General features: G+C 48.8%; 3 protein-coding genes and 3 non-coding genes across 10 annotated transcripts in view; 3 read left to right on the top strand and 3 right to left on the bottom strand.

Annotated features, from left to right (window-relative positions):
- Positions 1-1,768: 1,768 nt before the first annotated feature.
- MIR200C (microRNA mir-200c) lies at positions 1,769-1,851 on the top strand. The gene has a single exon (NR_129169.2). It is a non-coding gene; the product is annotated as a microRNA mir-200c (primary transcript).
- A 325-nt stretch (positions 1,852-2,176) lies between these two features.
- MIR141 (microRNA mir-141) lies at positions 2,177-2,261 on the top strand. Its single transcript, NR_129170.2, has one exon. It is a non-coding gene; the product is annotated as a microRNA mir-141 (primary transcript).
- A 1,394-nt stretch (positions 2,262-3,655) lies between these two features.
- On the bottom strand, positions 3,656-8,954 carry PHB2 (prohibitin 2). Its single transcript, XM_054719329.1, has 8 exons — positions 8,670-8,954; positions 8,467-8,551; positions 8,106-8,185; positions 6,668-6,852; positions 6,221-6,350; positions 6,013-6,116; positions 5,512-5,589; positions 3,656-4,922 (listed from the first exon to the last, which is right to left on the bottom strand). Exons 1-8 carry the CDS (start codon positions 8,794-8,796, stop codon positions 4,842-4,844), a joined length of 870 nt encoding a protein of 289 aa, XP_054575304.1. The 5' UTR covers positions 8,797-8,954; the 3' UTR covers positions 3,656-4,841.
- LOC114232731 (small nucleolar RNA U89) lies at positions 5,683-5,934 on the bottom strand. The gene has a single exon (XR_003618819.2). It is a non-coding gene; the product is annotated as a small nucleolar RNA U89 (small nucleolar RNA).
- Positions 8,955-9,037: 83 nt separating the features above from the next.
- Positions 9,038-14,221, top strand: EMG1 (EMG1 N1-specific pseudouridine methyltransferase). Of its 2 annotated transcripts, XM_008144878.3 has the most exons (6): positions 9,039-9,349; positions 12,664-12,765; positions 12,877-13,018; positions 13,326-13,384; positions 13,462-13,611; positions 13,945-14,221. In XM_008144878.3, the coding sequence occupies exons 1-6, from the start codon at positions 9,182-9,184 to the stop codon at positions 14,056-14,058; spliced, it is 735 nt and encodes a 244-aa protein (XP_008143100.2). In that variant the 5' UTR covers positions 9,039-9,181; the 3' UTR covers positions 14,059-14,221. The 2 variants fall into 2 exon arrangements, with proteins under 2 accessions (XP_028006226.2, XP_008143100.2); XM_028150425.2 differs by lacking the exon at positions 13,462-13,611 and having other exon boundaries at positions 9,038-9,349.
- Positions 14,222-14,457: 236 nt separating this feature from the next.
- Positions 14,458-22,053, bottom strand: part of LPCAT3 (lysophosphatidylcholine acyltransferase 3) — a 38,418-nt gene continuing 30,822 nt past the window's right edge. For 2 of the 4 annotated variants that reach the window (XM_008144879.3, XM_054719328.1), the window contains exons 2-13: positions 20,473-20,580; positions 19,866-19,972; positions 18,998-19,091; positions 18,827-18,864; positions 18,227-18,405; positions 17,679-17,787; positions 16,899-16,985; positions 16,645-16,811; positions 15,893-16,040; positions 15,658-15,816; positions 15,072-15,200; positions 14,458-14,862 (exon numbers count right to left, since the gene is read on the bottom strand). In XM_008144879.3, the coding sequence (XP_008143101.1) occupies positions 15,084-15,200; positions 15,658-15,816; positions 15,893-16,040; positions 16,645-16,811; positions 16,899-16,985; positions 17,679-17,787; positions 18,227-18,405; positions 18,827-18,864; positions 18,998-19,091; positions 19,866-19,972; positions 20,473-20,580 (1,313 nt within the window). In that variant the 3' untranslated portion in view covers positions 14,458-14,862; positions 15,072-15,083. Of the gene's footprint in view, positions 14,863-15,071; positions 15,201-15,657; positions 15,817-15,892; positions 16,041-16,644; positions 16,812-16,898; positions 16,986-17,678; positions 17,788-18,226; positions 18,406-18,826; positions 18,865-18,997; positions 19,092-19,865; positions 19,973-20,472; positions 20,581-22,053 lie in introns of those variants that run through there. The other 2 variants (XM_054719327.1, XM_028150423.2) reach the window with 2 other exon arrangements.

Here is a 22,053-nt window from a genome sequence, read left to right as displayed (position 1 = left end):
CTGGGCTCCCCGTGCCCCTGTTCCTCCCTCCCATGGGCCGCTGTTGCCCTTGTGCTCCTGATTCATTTTATTTTTGTCCTCTCTTCCTTTCCCTTATGGCTTTATCTTAACTCCTGGGGCGTTAAGCCTGTGAGAGTCCCCCCTGCTGGGCAGGCTCAGGAGTAGGCACGGTCCTGATGCGAATGTTGGCTCCACAGTCCTTCATTCGGCGTATACTTCCTTTTTTGAGTGTCCCCATTGCCGCCGGCACGGGAGTCGTGCTGGGGGTGCGATGATGAACAAGACAGCTCCTGTCCTTGTGGAACTTAGGAGGGTGGTAGGGGCGACAGACCCAGAGACAGCCCACAGACAAATGGGAAGTACAGAAGGATGCAAACAAAACAAAGGCTGGAGGGAGGGAGCGAGAGAGGGGGGGCCGGTGAGAGGGATCAGATTGGGCAACACAATAGCTCCCTGGAGCTAATGCTCTCCAGGGGGTGGGGGTGGGGCCATCACCTGTGCACCTGTGGGCCTCAGGGCCCCTCTCCCAGCAACGCCCTTTCTTTCTCTGGCTACAGCTGCACAAAGGAAAGGTAGGCCCCACACCCTCTAACCGCCTGTGGGCTACCTGCCCATGGGCTGGGACTTGGACCCAGGGCAGCGAGGTGGGTCCTGGAGCCGAGCGTCCCCAGTCCCTCCTCCCTGAAGGACGACTGCAGGGGCTGAGCTGGTGAGGGCTGAAGGAGAGCAGCTCAGTCCTGTAATTGTCTAGGTCAGAACTGATGCTCGTGGCCAGCTTGGGCCTCTCAGCAGAGGCGGGTACCCCAACACTAGGGCTGAGGACAGGGAGACGCCATGCTGAGACCTGTCTGCCCTCCACAGGCAGGGATGCCCAGCACAGGTGGGGCAGCGGGCCTGGGCACAACCCACCCCTACCAAGCAAACCCGTGGCTGACCTCAGGGATCTCCGGCCCTCCAGGTCTGCCCATGGGGTGGGTCGGAGGCCTCAGAGGAAGAAGGTAGTTGGAGCAGGAGTAGCTGAGGAGAGAGCCTAAGGAGGTAGGCAAAGGGGCCCCAAAGCCCCTCCCTTTCCCCCTCTGGAGACAGACCAGTCTGCCTGGTCTAGGCCTGGGGGCAGCGGTGGCTGGTAGGAGAGCAGACACAGATAGAAAAGGGTGGGAGGGTTAGTGGGGCGGCGGAACTCAGAGGAGGCTCCTAGGGCTGGCGCTGGGAGGCAAGGGGTTAAGGCAGTGGGGGGGCAGCCTATGGCAGGAGGACACACCTGTACGCAGGGGCGGCAGGCGGGGCCCAGGTGAGGAGCCTGCGCTGCCTGCCGGTGGAGAAGGAAGAAGGAAGAGTGGAGGCCAGGGCGGCGGTTGAATCCTGGGCCTGACTCCCCTTCCCCTCCTCAGCACTCACTCTCTGGGGGTCAGGTGGCCTGGTGACAGGTAAAGGCCCTGGGAGAGGAGCCCTGGGGCTGAGCTGGGGGCTGCAGAGGGCCCAGGAAGGCCATGGATTGGTCTGTGGGGACAGGGACAGGCTATGTGGGGGGCGGGGTGGGGGGAAGGGGCTCGGAGGCCGAAGACAGGTGGGCGGGGGGCTGCTGAAGCTTTGCCTGGGCCGCAGTGGATCCACAGTTCAGGGTGGAGCTGGTGGCAGGCTGCAGGGCTCACCCGGAAGTGTCCCCAGGGACGCGGGTGGTGGTGGGGGGAAGGGAGCTAGGGTTCTGCAGCCTCTCCAGAGGGAGCCTGGGCCTCGGACTGCCTGACCGGGAGGTGGGCCGGCTGGGTGGGGGCCCCCGTCTTACCCAGCAGTGTTTGGGTGCTGGTTGGGAGTCTCTAATACTGCCGGGTAATGATGGAGGCCCCCGTCCCTGTGTCAGCGACCATCCTTTACCTCAGGTCCCGGCAGGCTGCAGCCCCCCACTGCTGACTCTCCCCCCACACCCTGGAGTCCCCTTCATTTGGAGTGGAGGGTGCTGCCAACAAAGTGGCTCTTGGTTGGCGAGTTGCCCACTGGACACAATGGTTCTGAGCCCCTCCCCCAACCCGGAGTGATTTGTCATCTGGTGGATCCAGAACCCGCAGCCCACCAGGAGCTTGGGATTGGCTCATGTGCTCTCAAGAGACCTCACCTGGCCTGCGGCCAGGGTCCCTGTAGCAACTGGTCAGCTCTAGCCTGGAGCTGCGTGTCGCCGGCTCTGGGCCCATCTTCCAGTACAGTGTTGGATGGTCTAATCTCGAAGCTCCTAACACTGTCTGGTAAAGATGGCCCCCGGGCTGGTTCCCTCGGCAGTGACCTTCAGGGAGCCCTGAAGACCTTGGAGGCCTCCTGACCAACCTTTGACCTTTACCCCTCTGGATGGGGGTGTAAGTCATTAAGAAAAGGGGAACAATGGGGAGGAGACAAAATGGCTGCCCCAGAACTTGAAAACACGCCTGCTCTCCAGGCACCTCCACGCTCTTCCCGCCTCGGAAGCACGAAGGAAATAAAGTGTAGAGGGGACTCGTGGCGGACCGATTCAGGTTACTCCACCCTTTCTTGTCTGTCGATCTCATCTTAGGCTTCCAGCTCCGGAGGCGTGGGCTGCCACGTCGGCTTCCCTCCCTGCTTCTTGCATGACATTCAACCTGCAGAGCAGGGAAAATCAATCTCCTGCTTAAAAGAATCTAAGAAGCTGAAGATGAGCCCCGTCCCTCACCCTGCAAGACTCACCTCCTCCCCTACCAGGCTTTGTAATTCCTGCACATGCTTTTGCCCCCAGTGCTGTCTCCCTACAGGGACAGGGATGGGGGTTGGACTGTATGGCACCAGGCACAGCAGTAGCTTAATTTCTCTGGTGGTTGAGATTCCGGGAGCCCTGTGTTGGGAAGATGAGGCCCATCATGTAGGGATTGTTCCGTTGGGGGCCTGGAGCTGTGGGAGTGAACTCACCTCCGCAGGCAGAGCCGTTTCACATAGGTTCCTCACACCTGGTGATTGTGAAATTGGCAGAGGGAGTAGCTCACAGCAGGAAACACGACCCATGGGGCCGTTTTTTCTTATCCTCACCTGAGGATATTTTTCCATTGATTTTTAGAGAGTGGGAGAGGGAGAGACAGAAATATCGATGTGAGAAACACGATTGGTTGTCTCATGCATGTGCCCCGACTAGGGAGGAGCCTGCAACCCAGGTACGTGCCTCTGACCAGAATCGAACCCCGGACCCTGAGTCTGCAGGCCTGTGCTCTACCCACTGAGCCAAACCAGCTAGGGCCCACGGTCTTTGAGCACATAAGCCCCTGATAGGCACGAGTGGTCTCCCCTACAGCTGCGTGGAACCCTTGTTACCAAGGAAGCAGCTCTTGTTGGGGTCATCATATTTTTGGTCTAGCTCAGCAAAGCCACAGCTGCTCATCTTAAAAAAAAATGTAGATGTTGGTAAATAAATGGGGTGATGTGGTAGAAATGGAGGGGGGTGGGGTAGGAAGTGCAGCTGGGCCTGGTTTCCAGCTTGGGTCCTATTTTCTGACTCTGGGACTTCCAGGGTGAGCAGGGCCCAGGCCGTCTAGTCCTGAACTGCCCTGACCAGAGCCTGTGCGCCCCCTGCCGGCAGACAAAGGAAGACGCAGGAGTGCTATGTGAGAATGCGCAGGCTTACTCCCCCCCAACCCAGTGAGGCACGTGGAGCCTTGACTTCTGCTTAAGTAATAAAAATTTATTGAGAATTCCTGGGATGGTGGTTATTGCCTCCCAACCTTGAGAGAGGAGCCAACACTGCAGGAAATCACTGAGAAATCACACACTGTCCCAACAACCCCTGCCAACACAGGGAGGAAAGTCATTCCCCTGACAAAGGGCTGGGAGGACAGATACAGAGGGGACCATCACATGATACTGGGGGCAGGGTGGGGTGTGCTGGACCCCAAGTTGGCTCCTCAAACACCAGGGCAGAAACAGATCCACTTCTCTGGGGGTGGAGTTCTTGGTCAGCAGGCTCATTTCTTAGTCTTGAGGAGGCTGTCACTGTGGAAAGGAGATGGACGAAGGAGACATAAACGTGAGAGGAACAGCACCATGACCTCTCCCTTCAAGGTCACAGGAACCACCCTCCTTCCTCCTGTCCCATCTGCTCAGTGGTTAAGGGGGTGTGAGAAAGGGTAGGTGGTGGGGAGAAGGCAGGTACTAGATGAGCTGCAAGACCCCATGGAAACAAGGATGCATCATCAACTTACCTTCCCCTGTGGACACCAGGTCACCAGATGAACAGGAATCACAAAAAGAGAAGAAAAATGCAGAGGTGATTTTTAGTTCAGGCCTCAACTAGTGCTAAACCCTCCTGTGCTCCCAAGAGAAAAAGGGTTGGAAGCCAGGGATCTCAGGCTCCGGAAAGGAAGACTAGTCCTCTCGGCACTGCCATCTCTCACCGCTCCTTTCCTAGCACCCTTCCATGCCCAGAGCAGCAATTTTAGGGTTCCTGAGTAAGGATACTAAATACCATCTTCCACTACTTGTCAGTAGACAAAACTTGACAATTAAAGTGCCTTAAAAAAAAAAATGATTTGAGAGGAAAGGAGAAAAACATCGATCAGCTGCCTCCCACATGTACCCTGACCAGGGATCAAACCTGCCACCTTTTGGTGTACGGGACAAAGCTCCAACCGAGCCACACTGGCCAGGGAGAAAATGCTTTTCAATGAATAACGCTATTCTCATAAAATCAATCATATGAGATTCAAGTCACCAACACTTTCTATCTTCTGGTTCAGAGGAATGGTGTCTTTCAAAGTCACACGAATAAGCTAGTAACAGGCCCCGGAGCCCAAGAGACTAGACTTAGACCCCATGTTCTTTGTGACACCCCACTGTGTAGGACACATCTCTCACCGGGTGAAACTTTCGTCCTGCAGGTTCAGCACAAGGTTGTCAGCAGTGAGATAGATACGATTCTGTGATGTGGCGATCTACCGGGCAGGAAACAGGACAAATGCTTGTATTAAGCAAAGGCCTCAATTCCTATCCTTGCATTCAATAACCACCGATGGACATTATGTGAGTTAGGAACAGGGATTCCACAATGATGAGACGTGGTTTCTGTTCTCACACACAGACCCAGAGCAGCAAGCAACTGTGATTATGCTAGTATCATAATAGAGGCATGAGCAGAAGGTCAAGGGACCCAGAGGAATGGTGTGTTTTAATCCTCATCCAAGGATATTTTCCCCATTGATTTCCAGAGAGTGGAAGGGAGCAGGGGGAGAGAAACATCTGATGTGAGAGATACATGGATTGGTTGCCTCCTGCCCGCATGTGCCCCTAATGCGGTTGGAGAACCTGCAACTGAGGTATATGCCCTTGACCGGGCATCGAGGTACAGGGTGACCCTTTGGTCCACAGGCTGACGCTCCAACCATTGAGCAGAACTGGCCAGGGCTGGAGAAATTGTTTTTGATGATGGGACAGTTTGAGTAGAAACCTGAACGAGCACGATTCGAACTACCACACTTCAGTGTCTCCAGGAAGCCCTGAGGGATACTAGGCTCTTGCACTCACCGTCTTGGAGATGTTCTGGGCCGCCCGGATCTTCCGTAGCTTGATGTAGCCTGGGTTCTTGCCCAGTGCTTCTCCAAGGTGAGCAGGGAGGGGTTAAGGGTTCATACAAGGCCAGGTCTCATTCTCTGGCCCCATCCTTTCTACTCCCGTCACTCCAGCCCTCCTCTGGGCTGTCAGATCCAAGGTTGCGCTCAGGTGGCTCGTGCCTAGTCTTACTTTGGTCCTCACCGTGGGCCCCCCCCGTCGGCAGCTGCCAGGAACTAGAGGCAGCAGCAGAAATGGAGGCAAGGCCAGCAGTGCTATTGATCTGCTTTACAGTGAGGAGCCAAGCTCAGGTACCCCACTAAGATTTCAGATCCCATTTGAAACCTCCACCCCCCACAGAGAGCACGGAATCGCATTCGCCTTAGTTTCATCAGCCAGCCCCTGAGGGAGGACAAGGGAGGACGGGAAAGCAATGTGCCCCAGGGGTGAGCTGAGATCTCTCCAGCAGAAGGATATCATCTTGGCGGCCTCAGCTTCACCCTCGGCCTGCACGATCTTCTGCCGCTGTTCCTGCTTTGCCTTTTCCACTAAGAACTGGGCCCGCTGGGCCTCCTGCTGCGCTGTGGTGGGAGTCAAGAGGTCACAGATGTGAGTGTCAGAAACCCCATGGCCCCTCCCCTTCTGCATTTTCAGAAACCCTTGACCCACTCCTCTGGTAACTCACCCACTTGTTTGGCTTCTACAGCAGCTGTGTACTCTCGGCTAAAGCTCAGCTCCGTGATGGCTACATCATCCAGGATGAGGCTGAAGTCCTTGGCCCTCTCGGTCAACTCCCTTCGGATCAGCAGGGACACCTGGGGGTCAGGGTGAGGAGGGGAAGGGAAAGGTCTTTCAAGGGGACTGGAGAACTGAAAGGAAGGGGGGTTGCTGTGATCATCTGAATATCAGATCTGAAAAAGGCAGAAAACTCACCAACCCTTCCTTATTACCTACTGAGTTCTAGTCTTGGCTCTCCTTGTTCCCCACAGTGGCCATTAGTGCCGCTTTTAGGTAGAAATGGACCTGGGGTCCCAACTTTTTTCTAATAACCCGCCTTTCCTAATACCCAGTGCCCTGGGTCTAGGAGGAAAATGCTGACACCATGCAGATGGTGATGGGAGCTGGGTCCAACCTGGGCTCGCTGGGTGATCAGCTGTGAGGCATTGAACTTGGCCACCACGCTCTTGAGAACCTCGTTGACAATGGACGGCAACACTCGCTCCTCGTAGTCTAGCCCTAGGCGCTGATACATGCTGGGAAGCTCCAGGGCATTGGGTCGAGACAGCACTCGCAGGGAGATGTTCACCATCTGCAGGTCTAAGAGTGAGGTCAGCAGTGGCTGGTCAAGGCCATGGGGCCTCATCTGGCCCCTTAGCCAAGCACCCTTCCCCAAACACTGTCTCCTCCATGTTATATCGTGCAGCCTGCAACTCCCCTGCAGGGAGGAGAGGAATCAGGCCGACAAGATGTGACTTGGCACAGGCCAAGTGCATCCTTTGTAACCTGGATGTTAGGTCTTCTATCCACAACCCCTCCACTAATAAGGGTAACCTCTCCTCTTCTCTCTTTGCCACTGTACTGTTTGCAACCTCTATGGTAGGCTCTACAATAATCACCTGTCTTCTTTACTAGACCATCAGGGCTTAAGGACGAGGACTGTGTTTTATGAATCCTTTATTCCCAGGACCTAGGGTTTAGGGAATGAATGTTAAGTGACCGGCACTAAAAACAGTACAAATAAGTTTATTACATGTGAGCTACTTGCCTCAGTGTGAACATGCCTCTGTGTGTGTGTGTGTGTGTGTGTATGTGTGTGTGTATGTGTGTGTGTGACGAGGGGTATGTCTAGGACAGTGGTTCTCAATCTTTTTAATGCTGCGATCCTTTAATACAGTTCCTCATGTTGTGGTGACCCACAACCATAAAATTATTTTCGTTGCTACTGTTAATGAAACGTAATGTAAATATCTGTTTTCCAAAGGTCTTAGGCGACCCTGCTAGCGGTTCTCAACCTGTGCGTCGTGACCCACAGGTTGAGAACCGCTGCTGTAGAGCCTAAGACCATCGGAAAACACAGATATTTACATTACGATTCATTAACAGTAGCAAAATTACAGTTATGAAGTAGCAATGGAAATAGTTTTATGGTCGGGGGTCACCACAACATGAGGAACGGTATTCAAGGGTCACGGCTTAGAAAGGTTGAGAACCACTGGTCTAGGAGGAACCAGTGAAGAGTGGGACCAAGTTTCCCCAGGCCAGGGCATACCAGTGGATATCATTAAGTCAAGCAGCTAAAAGAACAGCAACAACAAAAAGCTTTAAAACAAGGCTTTCATCTAGGAGTGAAGAAGGACAAACAGTGCTCTCACTGAATTTACGTTAGGGGGTAGGAACAGTGAATTAAACTGTGCAAACGCACAGTGTGTCCAGAATGTACTGCTTTAACCCCAGAAGCAGGTACTTTTACTCCAGCTGTGTTGCAGCTGTGCCAAACCGAGGGCCAAGAGCTGTGACACCACCATCTTCCCTTCGGGGCTCTTGCCAGGCTTCCCAGTGTCCAAACCTACCTTTAGAGCCTGTGGGGGAGGAAATTTTTCGTGGCCTGGCCCGAATGTCATAGATGATGGGATATTGGAACCAGGGGATCCTGGAGGAGAGGGAACAGAGAGAGGTATCAGGAGACTGCAGTGTCTAGTTTTGCCTAGTTTTCCCTCACCACGTGCTTCTTGGCCTGCCCCTCCACTAAATGAACACAGGCTAGGAGGACTTCTCCTCTTCCTTCGGAGAACAACATTTATGTGCTGCTGGGAGATGGAGTCAGGAAGGGAAAGAGTGCAGCTGAATCCTGTTGCAAGTCTTACTACAGCCACTGGTGGGTTGGCGTTCAAGGGTGAAGGGTCAGGGTCAATCCGCTCTGCTCGCCATTACCTGAAGTGGAGGCCCTCGGCGAGGATGGTGTCCTGTTGCACGCCACCGATCCGATTAAAGAAGATGGCTCTCTGCCCGCCTTCCACTGTGGGGAGAGGGGTGGGGATCAGGCCAGGTACGTGCTGGCCCCTGGTGGGGCGAGGGGCTGAGGCGGGGAGGGTCTCGGAGGGGAGGAGTCCGGGGAGCGGGCGGAGGTGGCTCACCAGTGAACACGGACTCGCGGACCCCGTAAGCCACGGCGCCGGCCCCGAGCAACAGCTTCAGCGCCGTGCCCATGCCACGGGGCCCGGAGGGCAGCCGCCCCGCCAAGTCCTTCAAGTTCTGGGCCATGTCCGACCCGGAGACCGGCGGCACCAAAGGTCAGGAGTGGGTGCCGGCCCGCCTCTACCCCACTCCAGTTTAGAAACCGCACCCTTCACACGAGGGTCCGTGGCCCAGGTGCTCGCAGGAGAAAGGGCACCGGAAGTGCGCTTTCTTCTAAACCCTCCCCCCCCGCCCACGGGGGAACCCGAACCTGGCGCACCGGAAGTGCGCATCGGGAAGTCCCGCCCCTCCCGGAAACCCTGCCTTCCCAGGGAGACTGCGGTAGCGCCAGGCGGCAAGCCCTCGCCATTTCCGAGCGTCTGCTTTTAAAATGGTAGCCGGAAGGAAGTTTGCGATTAGGAGGAGCGCGAGGCTCTAAGGATATCGACACAACTTCCGGTCGGGGTGCAAGATGGCTGCACCCAGTGGTGGATTCCAACCTCGTGAGCGTCGCGATGGGGACCAGGAACAGGACTGGGATGTTGTGGCGCCCAAGCGGCCCCGACTTGGGGCGGGAAGCAAGATGGGAGGCCGTAGGCTGATTGTGGTGCTGGAAGGGGCCAGTCTGGAGACAGTCAAGGTAATAGGGGCCAGGAAAGTGGAGAACTAGCATAGCGATAGAATGGGACCCCACGGGATGAGGGTGAGGGGCTTCAAGTAGAGAGAGAAAGCAGAGGAAGGCGAAATACGCTGTTGGAGGAAGAGTGGCCTAGTTGACTGTCTTTCGGTTTAACGTCCTGGGTTGGCTGTGCTCGTGGTCTTCCCTTATTGAATCCCAACCCGGCCGTCACGTCCTTGCTTCCAATTGGTTTACCAGGATTCATTCTGAGGTATAAACTCATCTAAAGGGAGGGGAGTTTCCAAACGTGGTTACTGTAGTTTAGTCGGCCCGTACTTTTATTCGTAGGGACTTCGTGTTTTATAAAAGGTGTTTACTGTCACTACCCACTTCGAAACACTTTTTACCCAGCCTTCGGCTCTTTTTTCTGAATAACGCAGCAATTCTATGTCTTAAAATTGTTCGTGCTCTTATTCCCTCTGACTTTCTTGTTTCTCTCACCGCCGAGAGCTAAATTTGTTCAATGAGTAGGCCCAGAAGAAATAGCACTGGTTTGGAAGTCAGACTGGACTTTAATCTTGATTCTTGTACTTATTTTACGTGTGTGATGTTGAGAAAGATTTGTCCTCAGTTAATACTTTTCAGGGAGAATGCAATGAAAGTGCTTTAAAAGTAGTGTGTTTCCATAGTAATCTACGGTGTGATTCTTTTTCATGTTCCTCAACCACTATGGCACTTTATTAGGCTTGCAATCTACCCTCCTTCCCCAACTTATTAAAATGGGAATTTCTTCTGTAATTGCTATTTCTAACCTAAATAGGTTCTTATATTTATTCCTCACTTAATCGCCTACTATCTTTCCAGACTATTAATTCTGAATGTCACTTAACCACTCCATTTCTTCCTGTGTCCCTTGGGGATGATAGTAGTCCCTACCTGGCTGGGTTATTGGGAAGATTAAAGGATTTAATATGTATAAGGGGTTCAGAATAATGTCTGTCACTTGGAATTAGCTATTGTTGTTACTGATTCCAAGTTACCGATTAAAGTAGTTGTAAAGGTCATGGCCAAATTAAAATTCTTATAGTATGCTCTGGAAGAATTTAGGTTGTCATTAATGGTACTCCAAGGGTGACAGAATTCATAGATGGTTGAAATTCCCGGTGCTGTTACCTCATGCCTTCCTTGTGCAGGTAACTCTTGCTTCTGCCAGTCTCTTCTAGGCCTGCTCTCTGCATTTATTCTTTATACTCCAGCCTCACTGGCCTACTTTAAGCTCTTTGAAGGCATGAAGTTCTCTCGTACCTTAAAGATGTTGCGTATAAGGTTCTCTAAATGGAAGCTCCTTTTACTCAGCTCTCTGCTTCATTAATTCCTTCCTAATGTTCATTCACTTAACAATTATTGATCCTATTATGCTGCTCATTCTTCAATTACTAGGTTAAATGTTACTTCCTCATAGAAATGACTCCCTGGTATAAATCAGGTTCTTCTGTTATAACTATAGGCCTTTATAACTATAGGCCTGATGCCCAAAATTCATGCAAGGGGCTTGGCCCTTCAGCCCCGGCTTTGTCTGGAAGGTCGTCCTGACGGTTGTTCTGCTGCTCGGTCTAATTAGCATATTAGCTATTGATTATATAGGACCCTTTAATGAACCATTTACTTTTTCTTCATAATGTTTATCCCAATTTGAGTTAAATATTCATGTAGCCATGAATATTTGTCTCTTCTACTAGAAGGCTCTCTCTGAGGGCAGAGAAGGGTTTAAAAATTCTTATATCGCTCTAACCGGTTTGGCTCAGTGGATAGAGCGTCGGCCTGCAGACTGAAGGGTCCCAGGTTCGATTCCGGTCAAGGGCATGTACCTTGGTTGCAGGCACATCCCCAGTAGGAGGTGTGCAGGAGGCAACTGATCAATGTTTCTCTCCCATTGATGTTTCTAACTCTCTATTCCTCTCTCCTCCTCTCTGTAAAAAGTCAATAAAATATATTTAAAAAACTTTTATATCTCCAATACCTATTATAGAAAGTGAATACACATGGTATTCATTCTGATTATTCTAATTATTGGTTTTCAAGCTTAACCACATACTACAATTGAAAGTCAAAGGTTTCATAAACCATCACCAGTATTACATTTGAAGTACTCTGATATTTTCTATCCTTATTTCATTAAAAACCCTCCTTATAACTTACTAATGGGTTAAAACTAGATTCTTTTATTCAAGAGGTTTTCTTCTATAACTAAGTGTCCCAGGGTCTTAGTTCCTGGCCTTTGTTCTTTCTCTATGCTTACTTTGTGACATTATTTCAGTTATTCATTTAATTTCAAGGTTCATGTGCCTCTTCACCCACTTTTTGGGGTTGTATATCTTAAGATGTTATCAGATATACAAATGTTCTATTGATACATAAAAGCTTAGCCTTTCAGAACCTGTATTTGTACTTAATGGTATGTTTTTTATCTTAATGCTCCTTAGGACTCCAAATTCAATTTACAATTATTTCTTCTTGCTGCTACAGATGGATCCAGACAGATCTTTATTATCCAACTCCTACTTGTTATATTTTCTAGTATACAATATTCCTCAGTCATTCTCATACTCCTATTATTCCAGAGTTATTTCTTCCTGATGGATACTTGAGGATTCTGCAATTTACAAAGCAGTTTCATATGTAATCACTGCTCTTCAGTGTTTCAGTTCCCACTTTTTCAGCATAATTTTCTTTTTTTACATTTACCTTTGCTCACCCATCCTAAAACCTCTTATTTGTTTTACTTTTTACAGAAGTATTTCTTGATCAAACGACCTCCTTCATCATTAGAATTTTCACACTTCTAGTTCAGATGTGCAACTCTTCACTTAGTACATGGTTGTTATAAGCAAACAGGGTAATGACCATATATATTTTGCCCAGTTTATCACAATCGGTGCTACTGTGATAAGCTTTCAGCCTTTTTCATTAACCTTACTCCACCTGGTTCCAGAATCCCTCACCAGCTTTGCCTAATAGCCACAGGTTTTTAAATTAAATCCAGTTTAAATCATCTGAAATCACAGGTTGTGCCTTCTTCCCTTTTCCCTCTACGATCAGGTATGGAAGGAGGAGTGAAGGAAAGGAGGAGAGGGTAAATGTGGCCACACAGTGAACCCCTGAAGACTTGCTGGGCCCCACCCCCATAGATTCTGGTTTAGGAAATCTAGGGTGAACGTGAGAATTTGACTAGAGTAACACGTTTCCAGATGCTGCTGCTGCTCTTTGGGGAGCACACTTTGAGAACCACTGGGCTAAGTAAAAGCAGCTTACGTTCTGTCATGTTCCCTCTGCAGGCAGGGAAGACATATGAACTACTAAACTGTGACAAGCACAAGTCTATGCTGTTGAAGAATGGACGGGACCCGGGGGAAGTGAGACCAGACATAGCTCACCAGGTAACTCCAGGGACAGAGCTCACAACCCCTTGAGCCTTTATATGGAAGGTGAGGCAGCTGCGTGCTACTTCTCTGCAGTCTTGACTGTGCCTTGGTGTTTGCCTCCCTCAGAGTTTACTGATGCTGATGGACAGTCCCCTGAACCGAGCTGGCTTGCTGCAGGTTTATATCCATACACAGAAGAATGTGCTGATTGAAGTGAACCCCCAGACTCGAATTCCCAGAACCTTTGACCGCTTTTGTGGCCTCATGGGTGAGATCTTTAGGACTTAAATTTTAGGAGTGAAGACGGGAAGAGGGAACATGCTTGATCCTAGAACAAGGACTCCTCATTACTTTCCATGTGTAGGGGTAAAGCCTACATGGGTTCCTGGCTGAGTAAAAAAGGAAGAGCGAACCTATCAGTACACAACTCGTCATGTGCTTGACAACTGCTTGCTCATAACATTGTAGGGGTACAGTATAGCTATAAGGCCCATCTTACTATGGGTTTTTCTGGTTAGAATACGGGCAGAAATGTGGTCTCCACCGAGTTCTGAACACTTTTCTTTTCGCCCTAGTTCAGCTTTTACACAAACTCAGTGTTCGAGCAGCTGATGGCCCCCAGAAGCTCTTGAAGGTGAGGTATTGACACCTACTGGTTGGAGGTAGGGTTCTGAGAACCTTTCTGGGGCTCATTTTTCTCTTTTACTTTAGGTAATTAAAAATCCAGTGTCAGATCACTTCCCAGTTGGATGTATGAAAATTGGCACTTCTTTTTCCATCCCAGTCGTCAGTGATGTGCGAGAGTTGGTCCCTAGCAGCGACCCTATTGTTTTTGTGGTGGGGGCCTTTGCCCATGGCAAGGTAAGGTCTAGGTTCAATTCTTAGACTCTTCATAGCTTAGTACAGAATTCCAAGAGCAGTTAGCATTTTGATGATCCTTGTCCTCATCAGATGGGAAGTAGAGGGTAAACACAGAGCTGAAAGACAAGTGTGGGTTCCCTAACCTGCCCCAGGACATATATTTTGAGGACTGCTGGCATATTTGTAATAGTCAAAACTAGGACTGTCTTCATCCTTCGTACAAATTTGATATTAACACAGTGAAATAAGAGCTCAGCCCAATTTTCCTGCCCTAAAGAAGGACTGAACCTATTACAGTGTTAGAGTTGGCTGACAGAACTGTTCTCTCCTCAGCTCAATGTGGGGTATACAGAGAAGATGGTGTCCATCAGCAACTACCCCCTTTCTGCTGCTCTAACCTGCGCAAAACTTACCACAGCCTTTGAGGAAGTATGGAGGGTCATTTGACAGTAGGACGTTGCTCTAAACAGAGACTGTTGACATTGCATCCTTTGACTCTTCTAACTCCCTGTTGGATGATGACCTTCCTGAACCAAGATTGGGGTTAGTGGAAGCCAAGGCTGAATGTACATTTGCTATTTGTTTATCTTATAAACACTGTTCTTGCAAACCTGGTTGTATTTGGGGATTCCTAAACTTAGTCTTTAAAGGTGTAAACTGTTCGTTCTCCTCAGACTCAGGGAAAGGTGTGAGGTTACAGTGTTTGCAGCTTGGTTCCGGGCTTTGCAGGTGGGCTTTAGCTCCAACTTCTGCGATTACTGTGCTCTCAAGGAGATAGCCCTGATTATTGCAGCAATGGCAAGCATGGAGAACTGTCTGAAAGAAAGCAGCCAGGAATGCTAGCAGTGAAAAATTGAACAAACAGAAGTGATTTTTATCTGGTACAGTTCCAAGGTAGAAAAAGTGGAGCAGGCAGGGCCTTATGCCCCTCCTCACCCCCCCATGGGGGAAGTGGTGGCGGCGGCACATATACAATCATAGTAAATTGGCAGAAGAAAAACAGAACAGATTCCTGGTTAGAGGGGGAGAGATAAGGCAACGTGCATGGGGGAGTCCAGAGGGGAGACATGGGCCCCTCTACTCCTCCCACGAGAGTTTCCCCTTTGGCCCAAATGAAGACTTGGCTGTCAGCAGAGGCACAGCTGGGAGTGCCATGTCTTTCTACTCCCTGGCTTCTGTGTTCTCTGTGCTCTGGAGCGGAGTGTAGAAAGGGAGATAAGTTATTTCTGCACCAGTCTTGCTCTAGGCCACCTGCAGAAGAAATTTGATGGGAAGGCTGATCAGTTATTTCTTCTAGTTCCTGGTCTACAGCTCTTCTAGCTTCTTCCTGGCACATTAGTGCCCAATACTGTGTTTCCTAGAAGCCAGACTATCTTGAGATTCACCCCAAATTTCCAACACTGCCCACCCCTCATACCCCCAGTTTATTGCTCTGTCCTGTAACCTGGATGTTAACTTACCAGGGACATAGATTATTCCATTCTCTTTAACTTTTCTTTCCTTGGCACTATTGCTTTGTGAAGATAAGGCAGTATGAATAATAGGCTCAGGAAGAAGACGTGACCAAGGAAATAGACAGATTTATACACCTGTGGAGAGAGATACAGGCCACCAAATTAGCCAGAGGGCATCCTATATAATAAAGAACTAATATGCAAATAGTCATCATGCAGTCACACCAGGGCCGCTCCACCCCGGCGCTGGGGGACCTGAGGCTGTGCCCCACCCCCCAATGGGGCTTGATGGGGGTGGGGCTGGCTGGGTCTAGGTCGTGCACAGGTGGGCGGGGACTTGACTCTGGGTCCCGCGGTGTGCCCCAGACTCTGACAGGAGGGAGATTTTCATATACATTTTACTAATTTTCTTTCATCTCTGACACTTCTATTATAGAGAAAGGGCAAATAACAATATTAAAGTATTTCCTCTAATTCATTCCCTTTTAATGTGTACTAATTTTGTGCACCGGGCCACTAGTGGTATATAATATCCCTTACTACCGAGGTTCCAGTGGTTCCCTCCCATCCTTGCAAGCAGGCCCTCACTTACCTTAAACCATTTGTCCCATGTGAAGAGGCAGAAGGCAGTCATTGAGTAACCCATGAAGAGCCAGTGGATGGTCTGCTGCACCAAATAGTAGAAGGGTTGTAGGACAGTAATGGAAGCCAGGTTGCTCAGGGTTGGGCTGTCTCGTATTAGGCTGGCAGCCTGGGGAGGAAGGGGAGGTAATCAGGACCTTGCCTCTTCTTGTAGTCCCCTTTCACCCAGCATCCTTAAGGCTTACCTGCCTTTCCACGATAACAATGAGGAATTCCATCTGGAAGCAGATCAGGTATCCTGAGTGTAGGCCATGCCAAAGGGCCAAGAATAGCAATGAGAGACCCTGGGAGAGTACTTTATTTCCAAGGAACTTGAGTCGTTTGAAGAAATAACTAGAATAAAGGATGGGTAAGGATGAGCTGCAGACTAGTTCTTGCACTCCCACTATCCACCTCTGGGTTCTCAGCTTCCTGAGGAGTGCAGTGGTGGTGGCTAGCTCCTACTTGGGCCCACGTGGGGCAAGGGAAGCAGTGCTGCCTGATTAGCTTTAGAGACAAAAGGCAGTGAAGTCCACTCAGGTTAGAGACAGAAAATAGACCTAAGGCTTAGCTGGGTGAACTTTGGCAAACTACTTAAATGACTAGTGCCTGATGTTGACTTGCAGTGAACAGGGCAGACCAGTTTTCTACTCGTGCTGCTTACCCTCTAGTGATGGGGCAAATAAACAGAGACTTTGTAAACAGAGCAATGGAGAACATAAAAACCAGTGGCTGAACTGGGGTTAAACCCAGGACTCAAGGCACTTAGACATTTTGCTTTCGTTTTTCAAATAATGACAGAAATGTTGGGGGGTAGGAGTGGAGACACAAGTGTGTAAGGGTATGTGTGAGAATGACTGGAAGTTCTACCCAAAGTGGGAAAAGACAGAAGTGACAAGTCCATTTCTGCCCTCCAATCTGGGAAAGTTCAGGTCCAGACCTCCCTTCCCCTGCTTACCGGGCCACCCAGGCATTGGTGTTGATGTTGAAAGAGGCGATGGTGCCGGTGAAACGGGGGGTTGTTTCAAAGAGCCACACCTTCATGTTAGCGCAGGCATCCCACTTTGCCTTTCCATTTTCATCAAAGTCATTGAAGCCCAGCCCCGTCAAAATGCATACTCCTTCCTGAGGGAAGGACCAACTCAGGGTTCTTGCCACTCTCCCCACGTCCCCCACAGCCTGTCTATGCCCTATTTCATCTTTTCTACTTACTGTGACCAGCCAACAGGTGACGTATTTGTACAGCACAAACTTGCCCCAGATCAGCATGTACATGCAGCGGAACCAGAAAAGGCGGTTCTTGAGAGAAGAATGAACATGTGCGTTAGGCTGGGCAAATTTCCCTTCCTTTCCACTCTTGTGACTGACTACTTCTTGTCCATCTGACAGTCTGCCTCTATAATCGGCTAAGAGGATGAGCAGGGAGCCCAGTGAATATCCATTCACCTCCTTTCCCTTGGAGAGTTGCAGTAACAGCATTGTCCTTAACTCTTCTTCTGAAGCACTTGGGACACTAAGTGTTGAGGGACTTTTATGAATTCATGTTCAATGTTAACTTAAGGAGTCAACCGACCTAGAGTGGGTAGGGAACGGTTGCAAACCTTTCAGGGCAGGAGCAAAAGCCGGCACTTCCCCCTCCCTTGGATTTTGAATTCCCTAGAAGCCCCCAATCTATCAAGAGAAGAAACAAGCTGGAGAGGACCAGAAGCGGCTATGCTGGGCTGTCATATAGCAAGCTAAGAGCTGCTCCTGGGGAAGGTAAGGGTGCCGAAAGTACACCTGGCACAGCCCTGTGCCCGCGACGGTCGTTCAATGCTGGCTGATGAACGTGTCCCGGCCTGGCTGGCACTGACACCAACTCTCACAGATCTAGAGCAAAACCAACATGCATTCGTCGATGGTGTTTCCCACTTGGCTATCTACAGGGATCCTGGCCTGTCCATTTTCTATCTCGGATGCAGTCATACTGCTGCTGCTTTAGTAGCCACTCACTTCATAGTCTTCGGTGAGGAGATAGTTTTCTGTGATGTGGGGACTGAGGAAAACGTAGCCCACCAGGTAGATGAGGCCCAGACTCAGGCGCTTGAGAGCAGGTATGGTGCTGAAAGGAACAGGTGAGGGTCACAATGCGCAGAGGCCACTCCTTTTAAGTCACAGAGGGGAGCTATCCCATCTGGGATGGGATGAGTAGCTCCACTGCCCAATATATTTAAGTATACTACAATTAGTTTTTTAAAATGAGAAAATGAATTTTAAAGGCGGGGACATGACTGGTTCAGGCAAAATCCTGCTACATAAAAGTAAATTTTATGTTTGTGCCACAGGGTCAGAATGGCTGGCTGAAAAGGGCCCACTGCCTGCAGTGAGCAGGTGCAGAGTGCCCGTTACCACAGTCCAGGGCCTGTGTGGCATGAGCCCGGGAGCCAGGGCCATGTGGAGAATGCAGCTAGGGCTGGTCCGCAGGAAAGTCACTTCAGAAGTGGCTTTATAGTGGGTGAGACACCTACTCTACAGAGGTCTTGACCAGGAGGGGCATTTACCTGCTTGGTATCTCCCCTGGCTTGTCAGTCAGCTTTCTGTGCACCAGCTTCATGTAGTGGTTCATTGAGAACTGGGGCCCTACCAAGAAGGCTCCATAGAAGTAGGAGAAACCAGCAACTTCCAGCAGGGAAGGGATACCTCGTATGGCATATTTCTGTTGCTCAGAGGACAAGGAATTCTATGCCGAGAAGAGAAGGAATGGTTCAGGATGGCCTTGAATCGATATCTGTAAGAGCCGGTTTGTGTGTTCCCACCCTTTTGACCCTCTGAACTGGTTCTTCAAGTAGCCATCTCTGAGGGGATGATATGGAGAAAAGTAGTTGCTTCCCGTGGAAAAGAGTGTGTGTAGCAACAGTTGACTGCTGCTGATTTCCAAATGCCTTGCTGGCATTGATCTCTGGACTTTGTGCAAGAGCTGGATCCACGTAAATTAGGTTTGTTGATCCTTGCTCAGTGCTATTTGAAACGGAGATCACACAGGCTGGGGATGAGGTGGGGCTCTGCCCCTGGCATTTGGGTTCAGTCTTTTGGTAAGAATAGCCTTTCTCCTTCCCTTTGGTTTAACTTCCTTAATCTCTCTGTGGAGGAGTAGTGCTTACCTGATCCTTCCCTCCATCAAAGTAGTCAACAGCCAAACCTGAGCAGAGAGAGAAGGTGTGGGTAGAGGGAAAGGACATTGGGGGTGTGACCTGTGGACTGAGGGTAGCAGGAGTGTGGGGGAGAACACAGTAAGTTTATGGTCAGATGGGGAGGTGTAACCCATCACTTACCAATCAGTTTCAAGGTCAGAACACAATGAGGCATTGTCCACTTGATATCATAGTTGCCAGTGGCTGTTAAATAATATCCGGCAAGAAGGTAGGCCTAGGAGAGGGGAAGTATTTATTCTATTATTGCTATGATTTATTTTCTCTCTACTCTGAAATCCACTGTATCCTTTCATTTTTTCTTTCTCCTGGTCTTGTCATTAAAGGCCTTAACAAGTTCCTATAGCCCGAACTGGTTTGGCTCAGTGGGTAGAGCGTCAGCCTTCGGACTCAAGGGTCCCAGGTTCGATTCTGGTCAAGGGCATGTACCTTGGTTGCGGGCACATCCCCAGTGAGGGGGTGTGCGGGAGGCAGCTGATTGATGTTTCTCTCATCGATGTTTCTGACTCTCCCTCTCCCTTCCTCTCTGTAAAAAAATCAATAAAATATACATATTTTTAAAAAAGTTCCTATAAATGGAGACACTGAAACTGTAAAGGGAAAGAGACTTGCTTCAAGGTTTCTCAGCAAAATTAAGGCGAATTGAGAATTTAGATGCTTAGGTTCTGTAGCTCATTCTAAGTTGATTTTCTACGTGACTCCCCTCTTGATAGCTGGGCCAATCCTGGTCAGAACCTTAATCACAGTCCTATTCAAAGGATTAGCTGTCACCTCTTCCTTGAGGCAGGAAAAGTATTACCACTGCCACCTGCAGATGAAACACCTGGGCTTGTGTACAGTGACTTACATAAAGTCATACTGGTAAGTGTTATTGGGAGAAAACAATCAGAAATTGGATTGTTTTCCAGTTCACTGGTTTTTCTACACCACAGTCTCTGACTTCTCCCCAATCCTCAGCTGTGACCTGAGCTGCCAAGGGAAAGATGCTTACCATCTGGAAACAAAAGGTAGTGAGAACAGCAGTTACAGTGCGGCCCATTAGTCGCAGAATGAGGAACTGAAGGATGACACATAGCAGGGAGTGGTACATCTGGTTTCCTAGTGCAGAAGAGAGCAAATTTTAACGTGTGTGTGTGTGTGTTTCATTCCTACACATCCTGAGACTTCAAACACAAAGAGATACATAAAGAAAAAACTATTTTGGTATTAGGATATTTTTGTCAAAATTACTTCATGTTCTGGAGGAAGGGACTATAAATAGAAGGGCCTGTCAGGCAGCTACTGTATTTCTGAATGTTTGAACTTAAGGTTGCTCCTGAGGGGTTGCTTGTCATCCAGTTATAGGCATAGCAGAGAAGCTTTGGCCCCTCTGTTGATGGGGTCTGGCAAGGGTAACCACTCTCAAATGTTTTATCTGTGAGAGGACTGTCCATATAAGGAGAACTTAAGCTATTTTCTTGTCCATACAAATCCTCTCTTTGCAAGCACAGGATTATAACTTTCCTATCCATCAAATTCTCTCCAGGAAGTTTTGTTCAAATCTGTTCTTTCCCAGATCCTGTCTAATTGCAGCCCCACTGCCAGCCCAGTTTACTCACCAAAGTTAAAGTAAGCAATGGAGAGGCCTGTAAAGGTGTGGAAGAGATGGATGAGGTAGCTGTCCTTGTAGAAAAGGTAATGCCGATAAAACAAAGCCAAGGGGTAACCTGAGGGGAGATCAGAAGAGGGTTATTTGTGGCTGGTGCTCTCCCATTTTGTTTTGGAGGTTTATCTGGCATGAAACACAGCCCAGAGAGGAAAAAACATACATTATGTGGATGTCAACAGAGAAGATAACAATATCCCCAAGAATCAAAAGTGTTTTTGTGAATAAACACTTAAAACTGAAGATAGTTTTATACAGAGGCAATATAAAACCAGGTCTTAAGGCTAGGTTTCTCATATAGACTATTAAGTAGTGCTAGGGAGTTTCTTTTGCGTTTTACTTCAGTGTTACAAGGAATTGAGGGTATCCAACTGTGCTCTGCCCAGAAACATTATTTTATGCTTTTATGATCTATTTCTAGAGGCCCGGTGCACGATTTCATGCACAGGTGGGGTCTGGTGGGCCTGCCCCATGGGGGAGTGGGGCCTTGGGCCGTTGGCTGCCCACTCCCTGATTGAACTCCCACCCGAGGGGACAATTTGCATATTGGCCTTTTATTATATAGGATAATTTTATCTACTGTCCTGCTAGTAGTATATTATCAGCAAATTATCAAGAGGAAAAATATAAACCAACACAAGGCTATAAACTGGGATTGCTGACTGCATTACAACTGAATAGCAGTTATAGGATATGTATGGATGCTCCTCACATATCCTATAACTGCTGGGCACCCATCGAGTTAGAAATCCATTAAGTATCACGGGAAAATGTCTTCTAAAGCAGTGATTCAGAGTATGGTCCTGGGGCCACAATTGAACTATAGTGGATTTCCTGATGGGCCATGAACTGATTATGCATGGGCAAAGGTTGCTTACTGAATAAAAGAGGGTCAATATAACATTTGGTATTCCTAAACTAAAATTAGCATGTTCCATGGTGTTACTACACACTTTCATTTAGTGTTCTATCAAGAGTCGCTGATGTGCTTGGCAGTGCACATGTGAAGAACTGGAATTCCTACTGTGTTTTAGAAGGACACTTTACCTATCCTATCATTGCACAGTGTTAGCTTATCATTGGCACTATTGTTGTGAGTTTGGTTAACTCTGCAATACTCAGAAGTGTCAAATACAAGGAAAGTGCTCAATTATTTATTAAGTAAGAAAATGGATAATCCTGTTGTATATTTGGCTTATGTCCTAGTCTTCTTTCCCTATAATTTTTGTGTGTGTGTTTTTAAACTTTATGATCATATCCTGTGTACTTATATAATCAAGTTTTTAACAGTGTATCCGCCATTTAATCTTCCTGGTTCCAGGATTTGTTCTTGTTTTTTTTTTCTTCTCTTTTTTCTTTTATTTATTAAAAAAAACACACATTTTTTTGCTCTTTTTTTTTTACTGCTGTTATAATGGGCTAGACACTTCAATTTTATAGCTTCATGGAAATAGCTAATTTTATAGATATCCTGTGGATTACTGGCTCATTCAACAAATGTTTATTAAATGCCTACTACATGCCAGGTATTCTG

Source organism: Eptesicus fuscus, chromosome 7 (assembly GCF_027574615.1).
Source record: "Eptesicus fuscus isolate TK198812 chromosome 7, DD_ASM_mEF_20220401, whole genome shotgun sequence".
Taxonomy (NCBI): domain Eukaryota; kingdom Metazoa; phylum Chordata; class Mammalia; order Chiroptera; family Vespertilionidae; genus Eptesicus; species Eptesicus fuscus.
The sequence above is the reverse complement of the archived record's forward strand: the minus strand, read 5'-3'. Positions and strand labels throughout refer to the sequence as shown.

Bases quoted from the DNA above. Each gene is read 5' to 3' on its own strand.
- PHB2 (XM_054719329.1), bottom strand. From the start codon at position 8,796: ATGGCCCAGAACTTGAAGGACTTGGCGGGGCGGCTGCCCTCCGGGCCC. The intron at 8,186-8,466 runs GTAATGGCGAGC...CCTCTCCTCCAG, and splicing joins GCCGAGGGCCTCCACTTCAG to GATCCCCTGGTTCCAATATC. The intron at 6,853-8,105 runs GTAGGTTTGGAC...CCTCACTCTTAG, and splicing joins CTCCCCCACAGGCTCTAAAG to ACCTGCAGATGGTGAACATC.
- EMG1 (XM_008144878.3), top strand. From the start codon at position 9,182: ATGGCTGCACCCAGTGGTGGATTCCAACCTCGTGAGCGTCGCGATGGG. The intron at 12,766-12,876 runs GTAACTCCAGGG...TGCCTCCCTCAG, and splicing joins GACCAGACATAGCTCACCAG to AGTTTACTGATGCTGATGGA. The intron at 13,019-13,325 runs GTGAGATCTTTA...TTTTCGCCCTAG, and splicing joins CCGCTTTTGTGGCCTCATGG to TTCAGCTTTTACACAAACTC.